This window comes from Procambarus clarkii, chromosome 27, assembly GCF_040958095.1.
Source record: "Procambarus clarkii isolate CNS0578487 chromosome 27, FALCON_Pclarkii_2.0, whole genome shotgun sequence".
Lineage (NCBI taxonomy): Eukaryota > Metazoa > Arthropoda > Malacostraca > Decapoda > Cambaridae > Procambarus > Procambarus clarkii.
The window spans coordinates 16,404,538-16,427,783 of NC_091176.1; the positions used below are offsets into that span (position 1 = coordinate 16,404,538).

The 23,246-nt window shown below is 42.4% G+C and overlaps 1 protein-coding gene across 2 annotated transcripts in view; it reads left to right on the top strand.

Moving 5' to 3' along the window:
* The window catches only part of LOC123762635 (organic cation transporter protein), a 32,451-nt gene that overhangs the window by 3,860 nt on the left and 5,345 nt on the right, over nucleotides 1-23,246 (top strand). The window contains exons 2-13 of one of the 2 annotated variants that reach the window (XM_069332386.1): nucleotides 1,688-1,850; nucleotides 3,692-3,910; nucleotides 4,228-4,425; nucleotides 6,869-7,127; nucleotides 12,969-13,140; nucleotides 13,832-13,958; nucleotides 14,094-14,200; nucleotides 14,521-14,735; nucleotides 17,071-17,252; nucleotides 21,733-21,902; nucleotides 22,318-22,341; nucleotides 22,543-22,559. In XM_069332386.1, coding sequence (XP_069188487.1) covers nucleotides 1,788-1,850; nucleotides 3,692-3,910; nucleotides 4,228-4,425; nucleotides 6,869-7,127; nucleotides 12,969-13,140; nucleotides 13,832-13,958; nucleotides 14,094-14,200; nucleotides 14,521-14,735; nucleotides 17,071-17,252; nucleotides 21,733-21,902; nucleotides 22,318-22,341; nucleotides 22,543-22,559 — 1,753 coding nt within the window. In that variant the 5' untranslated portion in view covers nucleotides 1,688-1,787. The remainder of the gene's footprint in view (nucleotides 1-1,687; nucleotides 1,851-3,691; nucleotides 3,911-4,227; nucleotides 4,426-6,868; nucleotides 7,128-12,968; nucleotides 13,141-13,831; nucleotides 13,959-14,093; nucleotides 14,201-14,520; nucleotides 14,736-17,070; nucleotides 17,253-21,732; nucleotides 21,903-22,317; nucleotides 22,342-22,542; nucleotides 22,560-23,246) is intronic. The other variant, XM_069332385.1, reaches the window with a different exon arrangement.

The following is a 23,246-nucleotide window of genomic DNA, read 5'->3' on the forward strand; positions in this document are numbered from 1 at the left end:
TTATTGGTCATAGTGAGCTGGCTCTCAAACCAGTGCCTGGTTCTCTGGCGAGCGAGAGAGAGAGAGAGAGAGAGAGAGAGAGAGAGAGAGAGAGAGAGAGAGAGAGAGAGAGAGAGAGAGAGAGAGAGAGAGAGAGAGAGAGAGAGAGGAGAGAGAGAGAGATTTGGTTTGTGCTCGAATCCTAGCCAGGGAGGATTATTTGGGCTCCAATCCTGTTTACCCAGAAGTAATTGGGTACGTGGTTGTTAACCAGTTAGCGAGTCTAGTTCCACGGAAAACTAATAGAGTAAGGCTACAACGGCTACTAAGTTCCTTTCCATGAGTTATGGAAAGGAAAATCTCTCAGCCTATTAACACAAGTTAGATGTTCCTACTCATGTGTCCACTTGTGTATAACAAACAAAATGGGACTGAGAGATAGATAAATTTACTGGATGGATAGTTTAATGAATACACTTATTGAATAGATAGATATACACACAGACAGACAAAAAGATTAGAGCTTCTAAGTGGTTTTGCTATGATCGTCACGATGTCAACAGAAGACTCGTCAATACACTCCTTATGAGCCACTCATGAAGATTAGCTCGCCTAGTGCAACATTTTATTTCCATGGTGTTATTGGGAAACTTTTGCCAGCTAAGGTTCACCTCATACAGACATCCACCAAGAAATGGTATTCACGTATTTGCTCTTGCCGGGGGAAGAGCTTCGGCTCCTGTGTCTGTGGTTTATTGGTATTCAACTGTTCGTGTACTACCTCTGCTTGGGATTTTACTCGCACTTGTCAAGAGATTCTGAAGAAAGTGTTGAGATAATTTTTCCCCAAATTATTCAATTGAACTGATTTGTCTTTGAGTGCTCCACGAGAGGGCGAGGAAGGTTGCTCGTAGATGGGAAGGGGGTTAGAAGAGGGGGAGGGAATATAGAAGAAGGGATGGGGACAAAAAGGGGGGAACTGGGATACAGAAGAGGGGGTATTGGGATATATGGAAGAGAGAGAGAGAGTAAAGGGATATAGGAGAGGGGAGGGGAAAATAGGAAAGAGGGGGTGACATAGAAGATAGGAAGGTCGATATATGAGAGACGGGGATAGGGAATATAGGAGAGATGGACAGGGATATATGGGAGAGGAAGAGAGGAAGGGGATATAGAAGAAACTGATGGATTAAGAGACGGGACAGAAAATATCTCCTCACTTTCACCAGGGGAAGGAACGGGAGGGGGATTTAGAGATTAAGAAGGATATATAGAAGTTAAGAAAGATATAGAAGTTAAGAAGATATAAGCTAAGAAGGATATAGAAGTTAAGGATAGAGAAGAGGTGAGAGAGGGTATAGGGAGGTTGGTGAGAGATGTGGGAGGATTTGCACTGTAAAAATAATCCTAGGTATTGTCGAGTCATTCCTCATCCTTCTGAGAACTGGTGTGTGTGTGGGGCTGAGTGCGGAGACCGAGACGAATAATAGAATATGTCATTATCCTATTTAGATCTTAACCTCAGCTACAATACCAGTTTCTTCATGTACTGTTCGATGCAATGGCAGAGTTGCTACGTTATTACCAGTCTTGCACAACCAACTCCAAGAAGATGTTCTCTCGGGCGTTTATATGAGTTACTTATACAATTTGCATGTATATATTAGAGCCCTGAGGGTGAGTACTCTCCTGTTTTAACCTCCAACAGATTAGAAAGGACCGTGAAGCCGGCCAGCGCTTCCATTTCCTCTTCGCCGCCAGCACCGGCCAGATCTTCCACTTACTCTTCTGTATCGTCAGCACTCATCATGACCATCACGGACTTCGACTCCATCTTCGTCCACATCGGAGGGTTTGGCCGCTACCAGATGGTAAGTGCTTCTTTGACCTTATAGTAGGCTGGTGATCCTGAAGCCTCAAGGCCGGTTGGTGCCTCAGTGAGGCTCCTGAGGCCTCATCGTGAGCTGAGGATTCAGTGCTGCTTAGAGATCTCAGAGTAGGTTAGCCCATGTTCATGACACCTTAAGGTATGATAGTCCAGCATCTGGGCTTCCCATACCTGGCTACGATGGGATGTAGCCTGAGCCCACGTAGTTGGCCAGCAGTATTGTGAAACTATAGAATCCTCAGTGTTGGGACTCTATAGTACTTACAACAATACTAAGTCGTGCTCCTCAGTGTGTACTTGTGGCGATCCTGGGGTCTCAAGATCACTATCACTCACTTAATATTACTGATGCCTCGGTGTAAGCGAATACTCTTACTGCATTCCTGATGCCTGAAGATAGTCTAACTGCCCTGAGGTGCTTCTAATACCTTAGGATAAGCAAGTACTTGTGAGGCCAGAGAGTGGGATTGCTGATCTTTACACTAGCCATTTCCACCACTAATATCTAATATGGAAGGCCATTTGTTTTGGAGCAGTATGGAGGGATAGAATCACCGTCCTGGAGAACCTCAGACTCATAACCAATGGAATATTTTCTATGGGTCTTAACCCATGGGATATTTTAATTTTAAGTAGACTGTATTTATGTAATAATTTTTTTTTATGTTCCTTAAAATATACATTTTTATAGGACAAAAATATGTCACTTAGTGGGGCTCAGTTGTCACTTTTGTTAAAACGTTGCTTTAAGCTATAAGCGAGGCACTCCATGGCAATGTTGTGTGGTCCTTCTGAGTTGTTGACAAGCACTCGCTCGGTTCCCAGACTGCAGAGGGAGCATATTCAATACTGCACGACGTTGAGGCCCTCCCAAGGTTGTCTTTGGCAATGAGATGAAGCCCCATACATTAGACCCGACACTGAACTATATGTTTAACTGATCCCTAACCCTGTCGATGAAGGACAGACGAAAATGTATATTGATGCCTCGGCATATATATACGAAAATGTATATATATGCTGGTTAGCATTGTAAATGTCTGGCCATGTCTGTGGTAGAAAAAAATTAGACCTAAGCAGTGGTGGTACTTGTGTAATATTAATAACAGAGACCGAAGCTATCCTTGGATGTTTTGAGCGGCGATTATACGTTTTCATTATTGATTTGTAGTTTACCATTTTTTAAGGAGAACAATGAACAAAACGCTTGGAAGTATTCTTAAAGAGGTCTGTTTAGGCAATTAATAACCCTTCTGACCTGTTTTAAGTGAAACAGCTTTAGGAATTATGTGATATTAATAACACATGTTTCCTTAAGGAGTAAAATTAGTGAATTAGTGCCACTAGTAATGATGACCAAACCACTCATCAGAAGATAGAGAAACGACAACGTTTCGGTCCGTCGTGGATCAGGTGTGTCACTCCCATGCGACGTGCTACACTTGATAATGGTCCGGGACGGACCGAAACGTCGTCGTCTCTTCATCTTCTGATGTGTGGTTTTGGTCATATCTTCAGCCACGTCATCGTGACTCATCGTATGCACTAATAAGGAACTTTATTTGAAGAAGCTATTCCGGCGAAGTCAGTAGATCTTTTTTTTTCAGGATCACTTAGATGCATATCCTTAGACTTCTACTTCTCTGTCCATTGTTCAAACATTCCTGTAAAAATTAGTCAATCTCCTCTATCCCCAGTCATCAATTTAGCACTTGTCTTTAGTCATTCAATTCGTTAGCATTTTCTTTTTTGGCATTTGGGTTCTCTTGTTTTAATCTGCATTTATTGTCTTATAAATACAAATAATTGTGTATGGTTGCCAAGGTACTGTTCACGGTCAACTGCATGATGAACTCCTTCCTGGCCTTCGTCTACTTCGGCCAGATATTTATGACCCTGACGCCCCCCCACTGGTGTCGGGCTCCGCCTGACCTTCAGGGCCTCAACCTGACGGAGGAACAGCTCAAGGACCTCACCATCCCTAGGGACGCCTCTAGCGGCAAGTTCCTGCAGTGTAGGATCTATGACGTTGACTTTCCTGAGGTAGGAATCATATGGTAGATCTAGTATTGTTTTTAGTTTTTTTGCCGAATTGAATCGAAGCATATTTTCCTTAATGTTCTGTCGTTCTCATTTGTGTGTTATATTTCAAGGTAGAACTAGTTAATAAACATTATCACAAAACACAAAATCATGAAAATTTTATGGAAACAGTGGAAAGCCTATTGACCTACATGAGGTTGTTCGAATGTATACTCACCCAGACTCATTCACATGCCCTAATTACGCTCGTGGGTATTTATATATGGTGCTCAAGTGTTGACCCTTTTTTTAACATTACTTTTGCCTCCTACCGCAAGTTATTAAGGAGCAGCATGGTTTGGCCCAACGCCTCCAGGCCCACTGCCAGCTGGGCCAACACTTCCTGGCCCTCTGCCAGCTGGGCCAATGCCTCCTGGCCCTCCGCCAGCTGGGCCAATGCCTCCTGGCCCACCACCAGCTGCACACATGGCTGGACCTACGACTACTCCCTCTACTACCCCACCATCACCTCCCAGGTAACCCCCGCTCTATAGAATATAAACATGTTTTTCAACACGTCTTTTATTCTTGCTTATAGGAACACCATCATTTACAAAATCTTGCAATATAAATAGATAGGCAACTAAAAAAAAAAAGAGATACACATGCAAAGAAGGTCCCACCTACATTATACAGCACCCATGTACATACTAGTATAATCTTCACGTGAAACAATCAAGTCACTCCCCACGTACACTCCCACCCGACAATGCACGCTGCAGATCCATAACTTAGTTCCCACCCACCAAGGTCGTTCCGTCTCCAAAATCATTAAAATGCATTTACAGTTCCACGTTCCACCCTGCGTCGAAGCACATCTTTGAATACCCCTTCATGGAGTCATTTTATATATACGTCCCTGTCAATACTACCTAGTTATTTCATGTACTAGGTCACTGTACCATTCACAGTGACAAGTAACTGTATCATACACACTGTACCAAGACACAGCACCATATTATACTCGGTCATATCAGTGTATCACAATACTAATTGATTGCAGCAGCAAGGAACCTAATACTGAGTTATATTAAAGTTGAAAATAAGTATAAGATTCAAAATATTTTCCTTAAACCTCAATAACATAAGAATCCATATAAATCCCTTAAGTCTAACAATAATGACTCAAAATTAATGATCATATGATTAAAGACTGGTGAAAAAAAGCATTCACAAGCAAATAAAGTATAAGGCATTATTGTAAACAATAAGAAAAATGCACAGAAAGTTTAAAAGGGTATGGCATGAAAGGCAAGACAGTTATGAGAAAACGCAGAGCCAATATGACTATCTGGCGTGTGGTAAAAATAGGAGGATAAGAAGCTGGGATAGGAGGACAAGGAACTGGGATAGGAGAACAACGGCTTGACATATTTCCTTTCTCCTAATGCCTTTATTCACCAAATCTTAAAATATGTACCCTGGAGTTATGTATGTTTGTTGCATCCTGGGAAGGGTCAGTAATTCGAGTTTCTTGGGAACCTCGTTATACCTCTGTACAAGCTTCCTCTTCCTAACTACGGGAAGTATAACGAAGGAAAGATAAGCGGCATTTTAGTTAAATATTTGGCCTCAGCCTATAGGTAATTGGTTAATTAATTTGAATTCGTAAATATGTATTTATATTTTACATTATTAATACAAATAATATTTTTTTTTGCGTAAACATAATTTACTAGCTAGACCTTCAGAGACACAGAGACACATCTGCTTATGTCATATTTTCTCTATTTCAAACATATTAGCATTTTTTGTTATATTTTCCTCTTTGTATCCCCTATTAATGATTACTCTCTGACCGTTTTCGCATTCATATTTAATAATTTCATCGTTAAGCTAACACAAAATCACAGATATTCGCACTAAGTCAAGATAGTCTAGTGATATTGGTGTATCAATTCTTTTGAGTTAAATATATACACAATGCCAAATATTACATTGTAAACGAGTACCACAGTCTTCACATGGATTTACTTACACAATATTTTGTCAAATCATAGCAACAACATAGACAAAAAATTAAACACGTTGTTGGCAAAAACTATCTTTAATAACTATATTAGTGCAGTCGGTAATCAGCAACAATCAATCTGGGTGAGCCGATTTAGCGAACAAGTTTGTAACATGTCTCAAGTATGTGTGTGTGTGTGTGTGTGTGTGTGTGTGTGTGTGTGTGTGTGACAAGCGTATATATGAATACATTATTCGCGCAAAAAATACTCATGTTAGTATATTTTTTAAGAAACTTTCCAGCAAATCCCAGGAAGAAAGAGGTTCGCTGGAAAAAGCTTCGAATCCAGCTCCTACTGGGTTTCTCATTGACACATCACGTTAATGTGATGTGCAGCCTCTGAGACAATATGGCACTCATTCTGGTGGTGAGCCAGGGTCTAGAAATCGCTGACAGACACGTATATGTCACGGCCAGTGTTGCTGCTGGTGACTGTCATTACATATTTCAACACAGCAAACTGTAGTTCAAAGCTGCGCGTATCAACCACTGTTAAAAGGCCAAGAAATCTACGTAGAAGGTGTGAATAATACTATCACTAATTTCAGATTGTCTCCATTTTTATGTCTCTTAAGTTGAAGTGGTTTGACCAGACCACACACTAGAAGGTGAAGGGGCGACGACGTTTCGATCCGTCGTCGAAATCGACGACGTTTCGATCCGTCGTCGAAATCGACGACGGATCCGTTGGACCCTTCTCACAATCGACTTGAGAATGGTCCAGGACGGACCGAAACGTCGTCGTCCCTTCACCTTCTAGTGTGTGGTCTGGTCAAACTACTTCAGCCACGTTATTGTGACTCATCGCCTGCAGTTGACGTGGTTTACCGGACTATTCTCTGCCTTCCGTAAACTAGTCTCCCATTTATAGCTGTGATCAGTTATACCTTGGCGTCTTGGACTCACAGCTGGACTGGGTGTGCGAGGAGGACTGGCGACCGGCGTTCTGTCAGTCGCTGTTCTTCGTGGGGTCGCTGGTGGCCTCGCCGGTGCTCGGGTGGGCGGCAGACAAGTTTGGTCGACTGCCGGTCATCGTCATCACCAACATGGTTGGGGGCGTGTTCGGGGTGGCCTCAGCTTTCTGCACCTCCTTCGCCACCTTCACCGCCTTCAGGTTCATCGTTGGCATGACTTACGATACCCACTTTATGGTCATGTACATCCTTCGTGAGTACAAAGTTTGTATTGTTGCATCCGACTCGGTAGTTGTAATTCCTGCTCTTCCCGCTACTCTCACAACAGGAAACATTATCTTAAGAGATGAAGTATAGAATGCTCCTAACCTGGTGTTAACCCTTTGATTGCTATAAACGTTATAATGCTATAGATCCACTGGAAACTTGAAGAATGTTTCCAGTGCATTAAAAACTGATATATGTATAACATTCGTCTATAAATCTGGCCATTCAGATTAAGAACGTAGGAGCACGTTGCTGCTCCTCTCTGCCAGTTAACGAAAATACTTCACCAGATAAAGTAGATATAAATCCATCACAAATACCTTGCCCCTGCTTACGGGCTATTCATGCCCGTGCCACCTCATTGGTGGCTTAATCTTCATCAATCATCAATCTTGTCCTTTTTTATGATTTGGTCATTGTCATGAGTCCTATATAGGCGTTAATGGTCAACATGAAAAAAATATTATTATTTATTTTTAATAACACAAAAGTTTAGTCATCACATGCTTATAATTTGTTACTAATAATTTGCCTATTTCTTGTTGATATGATAATGCTTTATGGGTTAAGTGTATTAGAAGCCTGACATTTTCTTGGACCAGTTACGCTATTGTAAAATAATAATAAAAATTATATTAAAAACCTAGTTTAGTTGTAAATTATTTTTCAGTGTAAATACGGAAAGATAACACATGAATTATTAGACAATAAAAATTGAGGTGAATAAAAATTCAGTATCCACTCGATTTAACGACCTATATGAGGTTGTTTCCAGGTTGTTAAATCCGAGGCTCCGCTAAAAGTTTACAAATGCCGGTAACTGTCAGTAACTGTATTTGGGAGAGCAACAATATGGATGGTGGGTGAGGTGGCTGACTGGCAGGTTGCAAGTGGGTGGGCAGGGTGGATTGGTAGCAGGGTGGAAGGTGGGCAGGGTGGGTATAGGTTACATGAGCAGGCAGGCTGCCTGGGTAGGCAAGTGGGTTGACTCGCTGAGTGAGTGGGCGGGCGGGCAGGGTTATTTAAGATGATTTGAGACGATTTCAGGGCTTAGCGTCTGCACGGCCCGGTCCTCGACTAGGCCTCCTTTTTTTATTACACATCCCCAGGAAGCAGCCTTTACAGCAGCTGTCTAGCTCCCAGGTACCTATTTACTGCTAGGTGAACAGGGTAACAGAACAGTGTGAAAGAAACTGCCCATTTGTTTCCGCCTCCACCGGGGATCGAACCTGGAAACTTAGGACTACAAATCCCGAGTGCTGTTCATTCAACTGTCAGACCCCATGGTGGGTTAGGTAATGGATGGGTGATTTGGTGGGCGGGCCTCAGGCTGGGTTTGGGTTCGGGCTGGGGTGCTGGGTTTGGGTTCGGGCTGGGGTGCTGGGTTTGGGTTCGGGCTGGGGTGCTGGGTTTGGGTTCGGGCTGGGGTGCTGGGTTTGGGTTCGGGCTGGGGTGCTGGGTTTGACTGGCAAGGTGGCAGACTATCACAGATTGGCTGTGGTCACGCCTGATCAATCCCCTCCATCCCCACTACATCTATTCCCCCCTTCTCCCAACCAGCATCAGACCCTTCCACGAACTATCAACCCCCCCCCACCCCACCAACCACGTGTAGACAGTTGGTAAAGGGATTAATACCATACGGTTCAGAGTCTCAGCCTCCTTCCCACCAGCTAATGGCCTTCGAGGCAGTCTGCCCTGCCTTACATCTTGATTTAATTATTTATTTATTTATATACAAGAAGGTACATTGGGTTCGTGAGAGTTCATAACGTTGGTGTTCTGGTAACACCAGACGTTTGTAAAGTTTTGCCCCGAGGGGTGAGTGTATTGGGCAGCGCCACTCATCCTGTGAGTGAACACACCGCCATAGTGACAGTATTGGGCAGCGCCACTCATGTTGTGAGTGAACACACCGCCATAGTGACAGTATTGGGGAGCTCCACTCATCCTGTGAGTGAACACACCGCCATAGTGACAGTATTGGGCAGCGCCACTCATCCTGTGAGTGAACACACCGCCATAGTGACAGTATTGGGCAGCGCCACTCGTCCTGTGAGTGGACACACCGCCATAGCTGCATGTACAACACCCCCCCAATAGGAAGAAAACCCGCTGGGTTGTTCATCCTGTCACTTGTACCCAGACACAGCAGGAACTTGCTTAACTGTCTCAAGTGAACAACTTACCAAACAAAAAGATTAACATTTGTAAACCCTTAAAAACTTACGTTATTTTGCGGGTGCAAAATGGGGGATATTTTGAGAAGAACGATCATATGACAGATAGTATTTTCCTAACTCTAACAATGTGGGGGTTTACTATGCTACACACATTTCTAATCTCTCTTAGATGTTTACATTCTCTCAGTTAGAGGTCAAGGCGGTGTCCTTCACTCACACCACAATTGGGTTCATTCGTTTAGCTAAAACAAGTGACAATCTCTTGAAGCTAGTTATATAAATGAAAACTTCACACTCCAGAAATGACTTGAACCCGGACCTCCAGGAGCACATTGCAACTGGTGTCACGGTGCCTTAATCCACTCGACCATCAGTGACCGCATATAAAGAGGTGATAGCCGAAGCTATTTGACCACCTCCCTGGCTGCACTTTAATGTTAATCTTGGACATAGCTATTTCATCAATTCACTTCAGTTTAGTGGAAATAGCTATGCCCAAGATTACCATCAAAGTGCCGCCGTGGGGGGAGGGGGGGGAGGGTGTCAAATAGCTTTGGGTATCACCTCCTTATGTGCGGTCACTGATGGTCGAGTGGATTAAGGCACAGTGACACGTGACAAGTGATTCAACAAGAGGCTCACAACAGTCATTATACAAGGCACTTCAGTTCTGTGGTGAGTCACACAGTTACGAATCCTGCTCCACACCCAACAAACTGGGCGGCAGCTTTACAGTCATGTGCAGGCTGCTCATTCATTAATCAGATTCTTGGGTGGGAAAGAGGGTGGGACAGTGATTTGGAAAGGGGGTAATCTCCCATGTGGCCGGAAAGTGTCGATGTTGTCTCTCTCTTGGAAGAGGTGATGAAAAAAATACATTCTGAGGACAATGGCAGATTTGGTAATCCATTTGGAGGGATGCTGACCTTCAAGAAAGAAGGCTTGGAGGGCTTCAGTGAAGGGGGTTAGGGTGAGTTAGCCTAAGCATCTTGACTCCAATTAAAGCAATAACTTCAGTGATACGATCACTTATACACATGGAATATTCAGTTCCTTCCTCATGTTTAGTAATTTAGTTGAGCGAAGGCATCCAAGGATAATCCTTATAGCTTCGTTTTGCATTTTTCCAGCCCTCCAACCATTCTCTCAGGCACTAGTGCAAGCATGGCGCAGCATAATCGATCAGAGATCTAATATATTAGAAAGGCATTCTTTTGGCACTTCTCACATTTGCGTCATAGCGTGGATGATAGCCTGCCACAGCCTTGAGAGCACGGAGCCTCTCTCTACACTGACGACCCGCTGTGGTTACAACATTGCGGTACAGTGGAACCTCACGACCAAGATATTTATAGCTGATTACATAGTCGAGCAGAGAGGCATCATGCAGCTGCATCTTGTGAGCAGCCTCACCCCGTCTGGGCGAGTGCAACGTTAGCAACAAACACTGCTGTTACCATTGTAACAATGCCCACCATTGTAACAATGCCCACCATTGTAACAATGCCCACCATTGTAATGCGACTGAATGTCACCATTGAACGAACACTGATCACTGTTGTTATTGTACACCTATGATAACACTCACTGTAATGTTGCTATAACTTGTATGTAACCCCTTAGCCTGTAATAACTGTATTTATATAAACCAAAACAACAGGAAGAGTTCGCTCTCGCAGCAGTAAATGCTCATTCCTCATGAAGGGGAGGAGAAATGACCAAGATGTTAAAAATATCTTTACAATTCTAACAGACCAGATGAAAAGGTAAGGTTACTCATAAACTAATAATGCAGCAACCACTCCAGGCACTTTGATTGACTCGGTCGAAGACCAGTCAACTAATACCCAGTGTTAGGGAAGTTTGATCTTTCAATACTTACTGAGTGAATGGAATTCCTTTTGCAGCTTACTTCGTGAATCACAAGGGAAATATGCAGGCGATGAGTCACGATAACGTGGCTAAAGTATGTTGACCAGACCACACACTAGAAGGAGAAGGGACGACGACGTTTCGGTCCTTCCTGGACTATTCTCAAGTCGATTGTCACTTGAGAATGGTCCAGGACGGACCGAAAAGTCGTCATCCCTTCTCCTTGTAGTCTGGTCAACAATATTTACTCATATACCTGCTCAACAGATCACAGGTAATGTTGAAAGCAATTTAAAAACTATGACTCAAAAATAATTAAGGGATAAATATAAAATATCAGGAGAATAATTTAAAGTAACTTAATATAATAATACAAAAAAATAATTCCTAAGCTAGTGACATCCTAACTTTAGAGGCATGGTAATGGACTACAAAATTCACAGGGAACTCAAACAGACAAACACCTTTATACAGTTTCTAAGCCGGTGTTTGTGGCCTCCTGGTTAATCACCCACCACCTCTAATCACCCCCGAAATCACACTGACACTCGTATCCTTCAAGATAGTCAAAGATCCACCCACTGATGCTCTCCTGCTCTAGAAAACTCCGCCTTCTTTCTAGGCCTCCACCCAATCAGCTGAAACCAGGCCTACTAGGTCCCCCTGGCACTCAGACCAACGATAAATATTTAACTCCAGAGGCGGAGTTTTCTCACCAAAAACTGGAAAATTCAGACAGGCTGCAGAGGGGAGACATGAGAGGCCTCTCCTGGAATTCGACACAGCAGTAAACCTGCCCTGGCGACCGTCCAGAGAGGAAAGCAATTAGTATATGTCTCCCAACCGACCGCTAGCCGAGAGCCGATACTTACCAGGCCAGTAAGAAGGAAAGGAGAAGGGGGGATGGAGGAAAGAGAAGTAGAGGAAGGGAACAGCGAGGGAGGGAGAGAGAGAAGGAGGGGGAAACAGGAGAGAGGCAGAGAGAAAGTGAGAACCAGACAAGGCTGTTACATGTGGGCGTCGGTTCAGGACCTCTGTTTTCTCTACTGAGATGACTAAGCCTATAGTTCCTGACATGTGTTCAATACAGAGGTTCAGAACACTTAGGGTGTTGGTATACCCATTGGTGGGGATCAGTATATCATCGGCATAGCTCACACCACAGATTCTCCAGCTTCGCTGCTCAGCTGTTGTTTCCATTCCATACCTCCATGGGTATTTGTATCCACGACGAATTCTTGCTATTACAATTTCTCCCACGCGGTCACCTTCTCTTCGTCTATAATGAGTGTTATTGCCAGTTGCAACCGCACTGTACCAGCATACAGATTCAGACTCATTTTGTTTACAAACTGTAACTGGTTATTATCAGAACTGTGAATGCCTAACTGCCTTTGACTGGTTATGACTGAGTATTCACCTATTTGTGCTTGCGGGGGTTGAGCTCTATCTCTTTGGTCCTGCCTCTCAACTGTCAATCAACTGGTGTACAGATTCCTGAGCCTACTGGGCTCTGTCATATCTACATTTGAAACTGTGTATGGAGTCAGCCTCCACCACATCACTGCCTAATGATCTGATCCCAATATAAACAATAGAAATGGTATAGCAAATATTCATTTACAGATATTCAATAGCAGATATAAAAGTCCAGACAACGTTTATCATACAATATTCTAAAATAAAAATAGATATGCATCACGAAATTTCATGAATGCTCCCCCATGACAAGTGATGCAACACCAGCTTGCAATAACATGCACTTGTTGCAGTGTTGGAGTATGTGTCGAGTGAGTACCGCACCATCATGGCCAACGTTCCCATCATGTTCTTCCTGACGCTGGCCATGTGTGCCATGCCCTGGATCGCTGTGGGGGTCGCAGACTGGTCCATCTTCACCATCATCATGCACGCCCCTCAACTCATCTGCTTCTTCTTCATCTGGTGAGCCAAGACCCATCTCCATCAAGATAATGATGTTTGAGATTAAGGGGGATTAGCTTACGATGTCTGCTTCTTCTTCATCTGGTGAGCCAAGACCCATCTCCATCAAGATAATGGTGTTTGAGATTAAGGGGGACTAGCTTACGATGGTTATACAGAATGCGAACAACAAGCTGAGGTTCCAGCACCATTTCTCATTGGTATCATGAGCTGTAAGCTTTCATGAGGGTCGTCAAGCCTATAGTGATAGGAAAATGCAACACCTGTATATATAGCCCAGCACTTTTTAAATGTGATTGTAATGGCACATTTAAATGAACATTTCCGTACTACGTTATTCAAGGAAACTTCCCAGGCACAATCGATTAAACAAACCTGTGTGTCAGATATCCTCTACTGTACAATCCGGAGTTATTTACAAATGAGGATTACTTAGCATTTGGGAGTGGCCTTTAGCTGAAGTTTTCCCATAATGTTCTAATACCACAAACGTTTTAATAACGAGACTTCATTCCCCACCCTAATCCACCTCTACCTTTGCTAGACGTGCTTTTTTTTTATTTTACTATCCACAGTTAACCCATAAATATATATTTCAATGAACCAGGGGAAACATTACACAACCCTATATTAAAGCCACCCCGACAAAAATATTATTTACTTATGAGTTTCGTGTATTCTTGGTGGCCAGGTTGGTCCCTGAGTCTGCCCGCTGGTTGCTGGCTCAAGGCAGGATTGAGGAGACGGTCAAGATCCTGACAAAGGCGGCTAAGGTCAACCAAAAGACCCTAACCCAGGAGGTCATCAAGGATTTCGAGGTCAGTATTTGGTAATGTGATATCTCGACTCTAAAGAGACACATTAATTTGATTATTTAGATATTGTTTTGAAAGTATTTGAGTATTTTTTTTGTCTGTGTGAAGGGCTGCATCTCAGACTCTTAGTGCTTTCAGAACTTTGGGAAGGAGCAGGCCAAGCAAGATAACAAGCAGGTCACTGTCATTGACCTTCTCAAGACGCCCAAGTTAAGACTGCGCTTCCTCGTCCTCTGTGTCATGTGGTGAGTTATACACCGTAGCCACCATCAACATCCACTTTAACTACGGGCCTCACCATCACCGCCATCGAGGCAAGATTCTTTGCCTTAGCTTTCTTTGCAGAAGTCTTCAAGACAGAACAGATCCCTTAAGTTCTTGGTCAACCAGGTTGTGAGGACTCTATGGGCGTCCGGAACGAATAGAACAGCCACATAGGAGATTACGTTAGTAACCAGAGAAATCTGGCATCAGTAAAATAAAAACTTGAAATTAGTCAAATGTAAATCACAGGCAGAATTTCCAGCACAAACCAGCAGCAACCATTGGCTCTCCCTGCCCTCAGGATGGTGATCACCGTGGCCTACGACGGACACATGAGGAACACCGAACACATCGGCTCCAACATGTTCATCACCTTCACTATCGCCGGCTTCGTCGAGTTGCCAGCGGACTTCCTCACCATGCTGGCCGTTGAGAGAGTCGGCCGCCGCCACACTACCGTCTGGACTCTCATTGTCAGCGGCCTGGCCTGCTTCGCCATAGCTGCCATACCAGAAGGTAAGGCGGGAGAGAGGGAGGACATGGGGGAAGAGAGAGGGAGGGGGCGAAGATGATGGACGAGAGAGAACTGCATGCGTGCGATAAGAGGTTTAATATCTTTGCCTCTGTCCACATATTTGCATTCTCTGACATGACCAAAACTCTGACGACCTGCAAAATACCTAATCGAGATGGATGTTTTCTTAATGATTCTTCATTCTGGTGTCTAAGTACTTCAGGGGATATTGATGATTATTTAAACAGTTATCTCAAAGTGCCGAAGAAAGTACCAGTTAAGATGACCTCGTGTGTTCTATGGTTTACTCTCTGGGAAAATACATCCATGGTTATCTTCTTGAGGTCTCTGTTACCATGAGTGACCAGATTATGGTCTTGCAACACAAGACCATAATCTGACTGGTCTTGTGTTGCAAGACCAGTCAGACCTGTGGTCAGACGAACTATCATGCCTGGGTGCTTTTTTTGAAGTAAGAATTGCCTTCCACACGCTCTAAAGTTGTGCAGAACCAACACAACTGATCTCCAAACTGGCTGGTCGAGAGGAAGCGTGTTGGAGCATCTCATGGTAAATACCTTCATCTGTCAAGTTACCACCTCAGCTTCCTCCCTCTACCTTACATGAACCTACATTTTATTTATATGATTTCACAGAGGCAGGAGATACTAGCATGAGAGTTGCTCACATGCATTTTGTTATTATAAAAAACAATAATTACATTTTACTGGACATCACACATTTTTTTCTGGATTAGATCGGCAATGATGAAGTTATTTTTCCCAAAATTGTTACTGGAATATTTAAGATAATATGCCATTACTAAAAACAGAAGCAGCTCTTTTCTGAAATAGCTGTCAACATATTCATCCCTTTGAAATATCGCGGCATTTGTTAGTCCTGTCAAGTACCCTGGTTCTGAAACCTACTCACTCTTAACTTATTTGTCAAATTTGCTTTGCCAAGTAGTAGTAGTTTGTTCTACTTTGTCACTGGTAGAACAGGTTGAACTATTTCTGGCAGAGAGATTGAAATCTTCTCAAAACCTTTAACACATCTGTTGCACTATTGGTACTTATATACCTAGTCCCAGCTTGACCTTCCTTAAACCTTCAGTGTTAGTCATCATAGACTTTTCCAGTCTGGCCAGTTTAACATCATTCTCGACTTCTGATTCCACTGTGTTCTTCAAGGCTGCCACAGAAACTCTGACAAGTGTGTGAGACAGTTACTGAGGCACAGTGACTCTGATACAGTGACTAAGACACAGTGAATAAGACACAGTGACTATAACACAGAGTTGAGAGGCGGGCCGAAAGAGCAGAGCTCATCCCCCGCAAGCACAACTAGGTGAATACAGAGACTATGATAATGAATGAAATCGGTTCTTACTATGGAACAGGATTGCCAAACAGGAAAACATCCGAGTTTACGTTAAAAAAACATGATGTACAATTTGTAGTGTTTACTAGTTGTTTATACTTGGTGTTCACGATAAGTGTTTATTCTAGACTGTTCAGCTCGTCACCGATTGGCCCACATCTAAGGTGCCCATCTGGGATCATTTTAACGTCAATTTGCAACGGACACAACGAATAGATCCAATGACTTCTGTTCACTAATTGTATTGAAACAATTAAAACCACATTAATTCTTTACTTACCTGAATATGGGGGCCACTATATTTTGTGAATAGAACAGGAAACGGATTCAAAAGCTCCAAATTATCCTCGGGGATTTTTTTTCCAATAGATTTTTATCAATTGAATACTATTTTGACTTTTAGGGTTTCGGCGGGTAGGCAATTCCACGAGTTTATTACCATGTGCTTGATAAAACATTTTTGTTTTCCGTCCTCACCTTATGGCTTGTTGAGCATGAATCTGTTACCCGTTCGAGTGAACCTTTTACAGGAGTGATCTGGAATAATGTCTTCCAATTTTTATAGTACTTTAAATGCCTCTATAAAATCGATTTTGCCGTTTGAGTTTGTAGTGTTGTTAGTCCCGAGGCCCCTCAACCGTTCCTGATATGAGAGCTAAGTTCTGGGACGATTTTTTATCGCCCTGTTAGAAGGGCGATAAAAATTATTATATTATATATTGATTATATATTATATATTATATATTGACATATTATATATTGATTAGCAGGAACAAGCCAGGTGAGCAAGGGCCGGTGACCACAGGTAAACTTTAGCACTTTCTTTTTGTAAACACTGAACCTCGTGACTTACAAGAAGAATAAACAAAAGGGAAATTAGAGAAAAGATCATATTTAGTATGATTTTTTCCCTTCATGATACACTGGTAACGTAACCATCTATCTCTCCTGCAGATGACACCATGAGCATCATGTCGATGGCTGTGGCGGGGAGGTTCATGATCACTATGGCAATCAACGTGGGCCAACAGTACCCTGTGGAGGTCCTACCCACAGTGGCCCGCGGCTCGGGATTTGGGGCCATACACACGCTGGGATACATAGCAGCTTTCGCCTCCCCTTACATCGTCTACTTAGTAAGTGTCCATTTTTTGTCTCTGGGTCTTCCTGTCTCCGTACGTAGAAAGGCCTAATGGCCCCCATACGAGGCTACTCCTATTTATATCCATCTAAATTCATTCATATATGTCTACCCTACACTTGAAACAATCCAGCTATACCACGTCTATTATACTTCCCAGTATACACATAGCTGTGTTAGTGAGACGTTGGGGATGAACAAAGTCTCTGAGTCCTGCCTCTTAACCTTCAACTGGTTGAGAAAATCTTTGGAGATGGACGGGGGATCGAACCAGCGTCCTGGGTAGCCCCAGACGCGCACCTAATAGATATATCACGCAATATCTCATATCTATGAGATATAACGTGATTTTATATTATATATATATATATTATATATATATATATATATATATATATATATATATATATATATATATATATATATATATATATATATTAGTATATTTTGGTAGCAGTCTTTCCTGTAGACATATATTATTAAATATGACCGAAAAAGTAAGATTAATAATTCTAACACGAATTTTCTCAATCTTTCGTACATTACGCTTCACTGTTGGAGGTAAATCAAAAATCACTTCTCCAAAATTCATTTTTATTTCTAGTCTGACGCGACACGGGCGCGTTTCGTAAAACTTATTACATTTTCAAAGACTTCACAAATACACAACTGATTAGAACTTACGTATCTCTGCTATTATATCTACATTTGAGTGAGGTGGGAGGGATGATGTGGCATATAGTGACGTGGCATTAACACAAGACAGAACATGAGGGGATATTAATAGGGTATTAAAAGTATCAACACAAGACAGAACAGAAACAATGGGTATTGAATAGAAGTGTTTGTAGAAAGCCTATTGGTCCATATTTCTTGATGCTTCTATATTGGAGCGGAGTCTTGAGGTGGGTAGAATATAGTTGTGCAATAATTGGCTGTTGATTGCTGGTGTTGACTTCTTGATGTGTAGTGCCTCGCAAACGTCAAGCCGCCTGCTATCGCTGTATCTATCGATGATTTCTGTGTTGTTTACTAGGATTTCTCTGGCGATGGTTTGGTTATGGGAAGAGATTATATGTTCCTTAATGGAGCCCTGTTGCTTATGCATCGTTAAACGCCTGGAAAGAGATGTTGTTGTCTTGCCTATATACTGGGTTTTTTGGAGCTTACAGTCCCCAAGTGGGCATTTTGGAGCTTACAGTCCCCAAGTGGGCTTTTCACGTGGAAAGTGAAAAGCCATGCAACCTCTGAAGAGACAACTAACACAACACCTATACCCCCTATTAGACTATTTTACAGGAACTTCTTTTCCACAGCTCATAAAACGGAGGAAAGGGTCCTGAAAGATATTGTTAATAGAAACGTTATCCCTACAGACAAAAATCAGAGGATACAACTGACGATTTACTATAAAACCAGAAAAACGGCCAGCCTACTCATGAGAAACTCTCCAGACACAAAACAGAACGCTTTAAAAGAGACTAACGTCGTCTATGCCTTCAAATGCCCACTTGGGGACTGTAAGCTCCAAAAAACCCAGTATATAGGCAAGACAACAACATCTCTTTCCAGGCGTTTAACGATGCATAAGCAACAGGGCTCCATTAAGGAACATATAATCTCTTCCCATAACCAAACCATCGCCAGAGAAATCCTAGTAAACAACACAGAAATCATCGATAGATACAGCGATAGCAGGCGGCTTGACGTTTGCGAGGCACTACACATCAAGAAGTCAACACCAGCAATCAACAGCCAATTATTGCACAACTATATTCTACCCACCTCAAGACTCCGCTCCAATATAGAAGCATCAAGAAATATGGACCAATAGGCTTTCTACAAACACTTCTATTCAATACCCATTGTTTCTGTTCTGTCTTGTGTTGATACTTTTAATACCCTATTAATATCCCCTCATGTTCTGTCTTGTGTTAATGCCACGTCACTATATGCCACATCATCCCTCCCACCTCACTCAAATGTAGATATAATAGCAGAGATACGTAAGTTCTAATCAGTTGTGTATTTGTGAAGTCTTTGAAAATGTAATAAGTTTTACGAAACGCGCCCGTGTCGCGTCAGACTAGAAATAAAAATGAATTTTGGAGAAGTGATTTTTGATTTACCTCCAACAGTGAAGCGTAATGTACGAAAGATTGAGAAAATTCGTGTTAGAATTATTAATCTTACTTTTTCGGTCATATTTAATAATATATATATATATATATATATATATATATATATATATATATATATATATATATATATATATATATAATATATATATATATATATATATATATATATATATATATATATATATATATATATATACGACCAGAGGAGGATGGAGGGAAGAATAGGGGCTTTGGACGCCCACGATGCTTTGTACCTTCTCACAAGGTGCCTGGCTTTGCCCAGACTGACCTATTTCCTAAGGTGTGCTCCCTCCTTCGACAGCCCAAAATTAACAGAATATGACACACTCCTAAGGTCAATAACCGTGAAAGTGTTAAACCTCTCCCTGCAAGATGACCAATGGGACCAAGCAACGCACCCAGTTAGACTCGGGGGAATAGGTATTCGCAAGGCGACACAGTTAGCATTGCCAGCATTCTTATCTTCGACCAGTGCAACAGGTGAATTAGTTAAGGAAATACTGCCGGAACACCTAAGAGACTCCATTGGGATTCATGATCCCAAATTCGCGGAAGGAGCCGGTCAGTGGGACACTCTCGTCAACTCTCATCCTCGACCGACTTTTCCAAATGACTGCAAACAGTCCAAATGGGATAGCCCCATAGTGGAGAACATCGCCACATCATTGCTGGAGGCAGCTTCCAGGAAGGACAAAGCGCGTCTTCTAGCTGTGCAAGCGCCCCATGCCGGGGACTTCCTGTTGGCAGTCCCTAATTCCGCCTTGGGCACCCGCCTGGACCATCGGACCCTAAGTATTGGTGTTGCTCTGTGCCTTGCCGCCCCTATCTCCACCGAGCACCGGTGTATTTGAGGCCATGCACGGGCAGACCAATACGGCAGCCATGGTCTCATCTGTCGTAAGACACAGGGAAAGATTGCCAGACATGAAGCAGTCAATGACATCATCAAGAGAAGTTTGGCTTCAGCTGGATGCCCAGCACAAAGGGAACCTCAGTTGTGCAGACCTGACAAAAGCCAAAAACGCCCAGATGGAGTCACCCTGCAGCCGTGGAGGGAAGGTAAACAGGTCGTGTGGGACTACACGTGTGCATCCACATTGGCTGATACCTATCTACCTTACAGCGCAGCTGAGGGAGGCGGGGCGGCCACCTTCAGGGAGACCCAGAAAACTAACAAGTACAGGGACCTAGAATGTTGTTACAGGTTCGTGCCAATAGGCTCTGAGACTCTGGGCGCCTGGGGTAAATGTGCACTTAAGTTCCTGAAGGAGCTGGGCGAGGAACTCATTGGGAAGACTAGAGACCCAAGAGCGGCCAGTTTTATGTTTCAGCGCCTCAGTGTCGCTGTTCAGAGGGGAAATGCGTGCTGTATCTTGGGTACGCACACGACCCCCGAGGAGCTGGACGAGGTCTTCGAACACTGATTGGTATATTGTTGTATAAGTGTGTGTTTTCTGTAAACTGTAGCATTGCAATAAAATCAAATAAAAATAAAAATAAAAAAAATAATAGGGGTGGTAGGAGAGGAAAAGATTAAAGTATTCAGTGAGAATCCACAAGGTCTTCTCTGAACACTATTTATTTTCTTCTTCGAGGATGTGGGTCCCTTTAATTAAACCAGTGGTGGTACCCCTAAATATATATATATATATATATATATATATATATATATATATATATATATATATATATATATATATATATAATTACACATATCATATAGTATATCACGTTATTGTCATTTCCTTATATATTCAATAAATTGGTGCTCCAGTTCTCAAATCTTTTAAGTTCTATTTGTCTTTGAATCAGTATATAGAATTTACGATGTCACTCCCAAGTTTAATGTAAATTATTTACTACTATAATGCTACAATAATGACTGACATTCGTGGCTTATTTCGTAATCTAATTATCTTTGTTCCATCGACTATGTCCTTCCTATGTGAGATGTCTGTCCATGTTTACATTTTCAGTCCGTCTGAGTATCTTGTAGGTCGTTATCACATGTATCCAATTTCTTCTCTCTAGTGACTTACAGCTTCTCAATTCTTCTTAGCTCATTCCGGAACTTGTCTAACGTGAATGGTAAACTGAGTACCGAGTTAATCTTTCAGATTTCTGAAGGCAATCATTATGTTGGACAAGCCTGCATATGAGTTGATATACCTATATATATATCAACGTTATATATAGATATATTAACTATATATGAAGTTGATATATATGATATATAGTTGATATATCTATATATCTTCCGTAATCCAATGTGACCACAAGACCACAAATTCAGACACTGTCATTTTTCCACAGTCCAAGTACGGCCACTACCTTCCCTACGTGATCCTGGGGGCGCTGACGGTGGTGGGTGGGGCGGTGTGCACGGTGCTGCCCGAGACCCTGAACCAGAGCCTGCCGGACACCTTGGAAGACGGGGAGACCTTCTTCTCTGACCAGACCTTCTGCTACAACCCCTGCTCCAGGTGAGCCTTTCGGGGCAGTCTGTAAGGCCACGATGTGCTGGTGTGGATACCCCTGTCACCACCGGTGATGTATGAAGTACATGCAAATAAGTTTGAAGTATCTTATAGCTTCAAGATATGAACTGCAGCTCAAGTGTGTGTGTGTGCCAAGGGGCAGGTTAGGTTTATCATGATAGAGCGTCTCCTGCCGACGGCACCTGGTCATGGTTCTCAAAGGCACCATACAATGTTTAAACTAGAGAAACACTTCATTACGCACGGTTCTAATAATGGTGCATTTTCACCTACGTTAATGCATATACAAGTAGATCAGTTTCCATCTATAGTAGTAACGCGACCATTACGAATATTTTACTAATAAAAAAGGATGTTACACGAATGCCTCATAATGATTTTTTCCTCGCGTTGTCTACAGGAAGCCATCAATGAATGGAAATGAGTAAGTACTGCTACTCATTTCTTAGCACCAGTTAAACCACTTTCTGCTTGATGTATTCGTGGTAAATATTATTTAATTGTTGATGACAAAAAAAATATATATAAAAATAAAGAAAAAGGTCAATTATGTTGCAAAATTGTATAATTCAGAAAAGCTTTTTAATATTTGTAAAATGTATTATATGTCTAATTATTTCATCAGATCTCCAGAGGAAAGAGGTAAGTTTGTTTTGTAAAACACTTTTGCGTGCTTCTATGGTGTAACGTGTTAATACATTTGCCAAGACGAAGTCTCCTAAATTTCCACCCTCTTTCCATCTTAGGTTGATGGAGGCAAGACTCCTCTCACCGTAGTCACGACACCTCACACTGTAAACACGACACCTCACACTGTAAACACGACACCTCACACTGTAAACACGACACATCACACTGTAAACACGACACCTCACACTGTAAACACGACACCTCACACTGTAAACACGACACCTCACACTGTAAACACGACACCTCACACTGTAAACACGACACCTCACACTGTAAACACGACACATCACACTGTAAACACGACACCTCACACTGTAAACACGACACCTCACAACGTTACTAAAGACAGGAAAAGGATGGCTAGGTAGACTGTTTTTCTAGACTTTAAAAAAACGTTCGACACTGTTCCTCCCATCATAGACTGTTGTACAAGATGGCGAAGCAGACTGAGATAACTGGGAAAGCATTGTGGACTGGGTAAGGATGTATCTGAAGTACAGAAAGCAAATAGTCACAGTCAAAGAGGCGGTTTCAAGCTGGAGGAATATAACACTTGGAGTCCCACAAGGCTCTGTCCCGAGACCGCTGCTGTCACTAATTTATGTAAACGACCTACCGGAGGGAGTGAGCTCAGACACT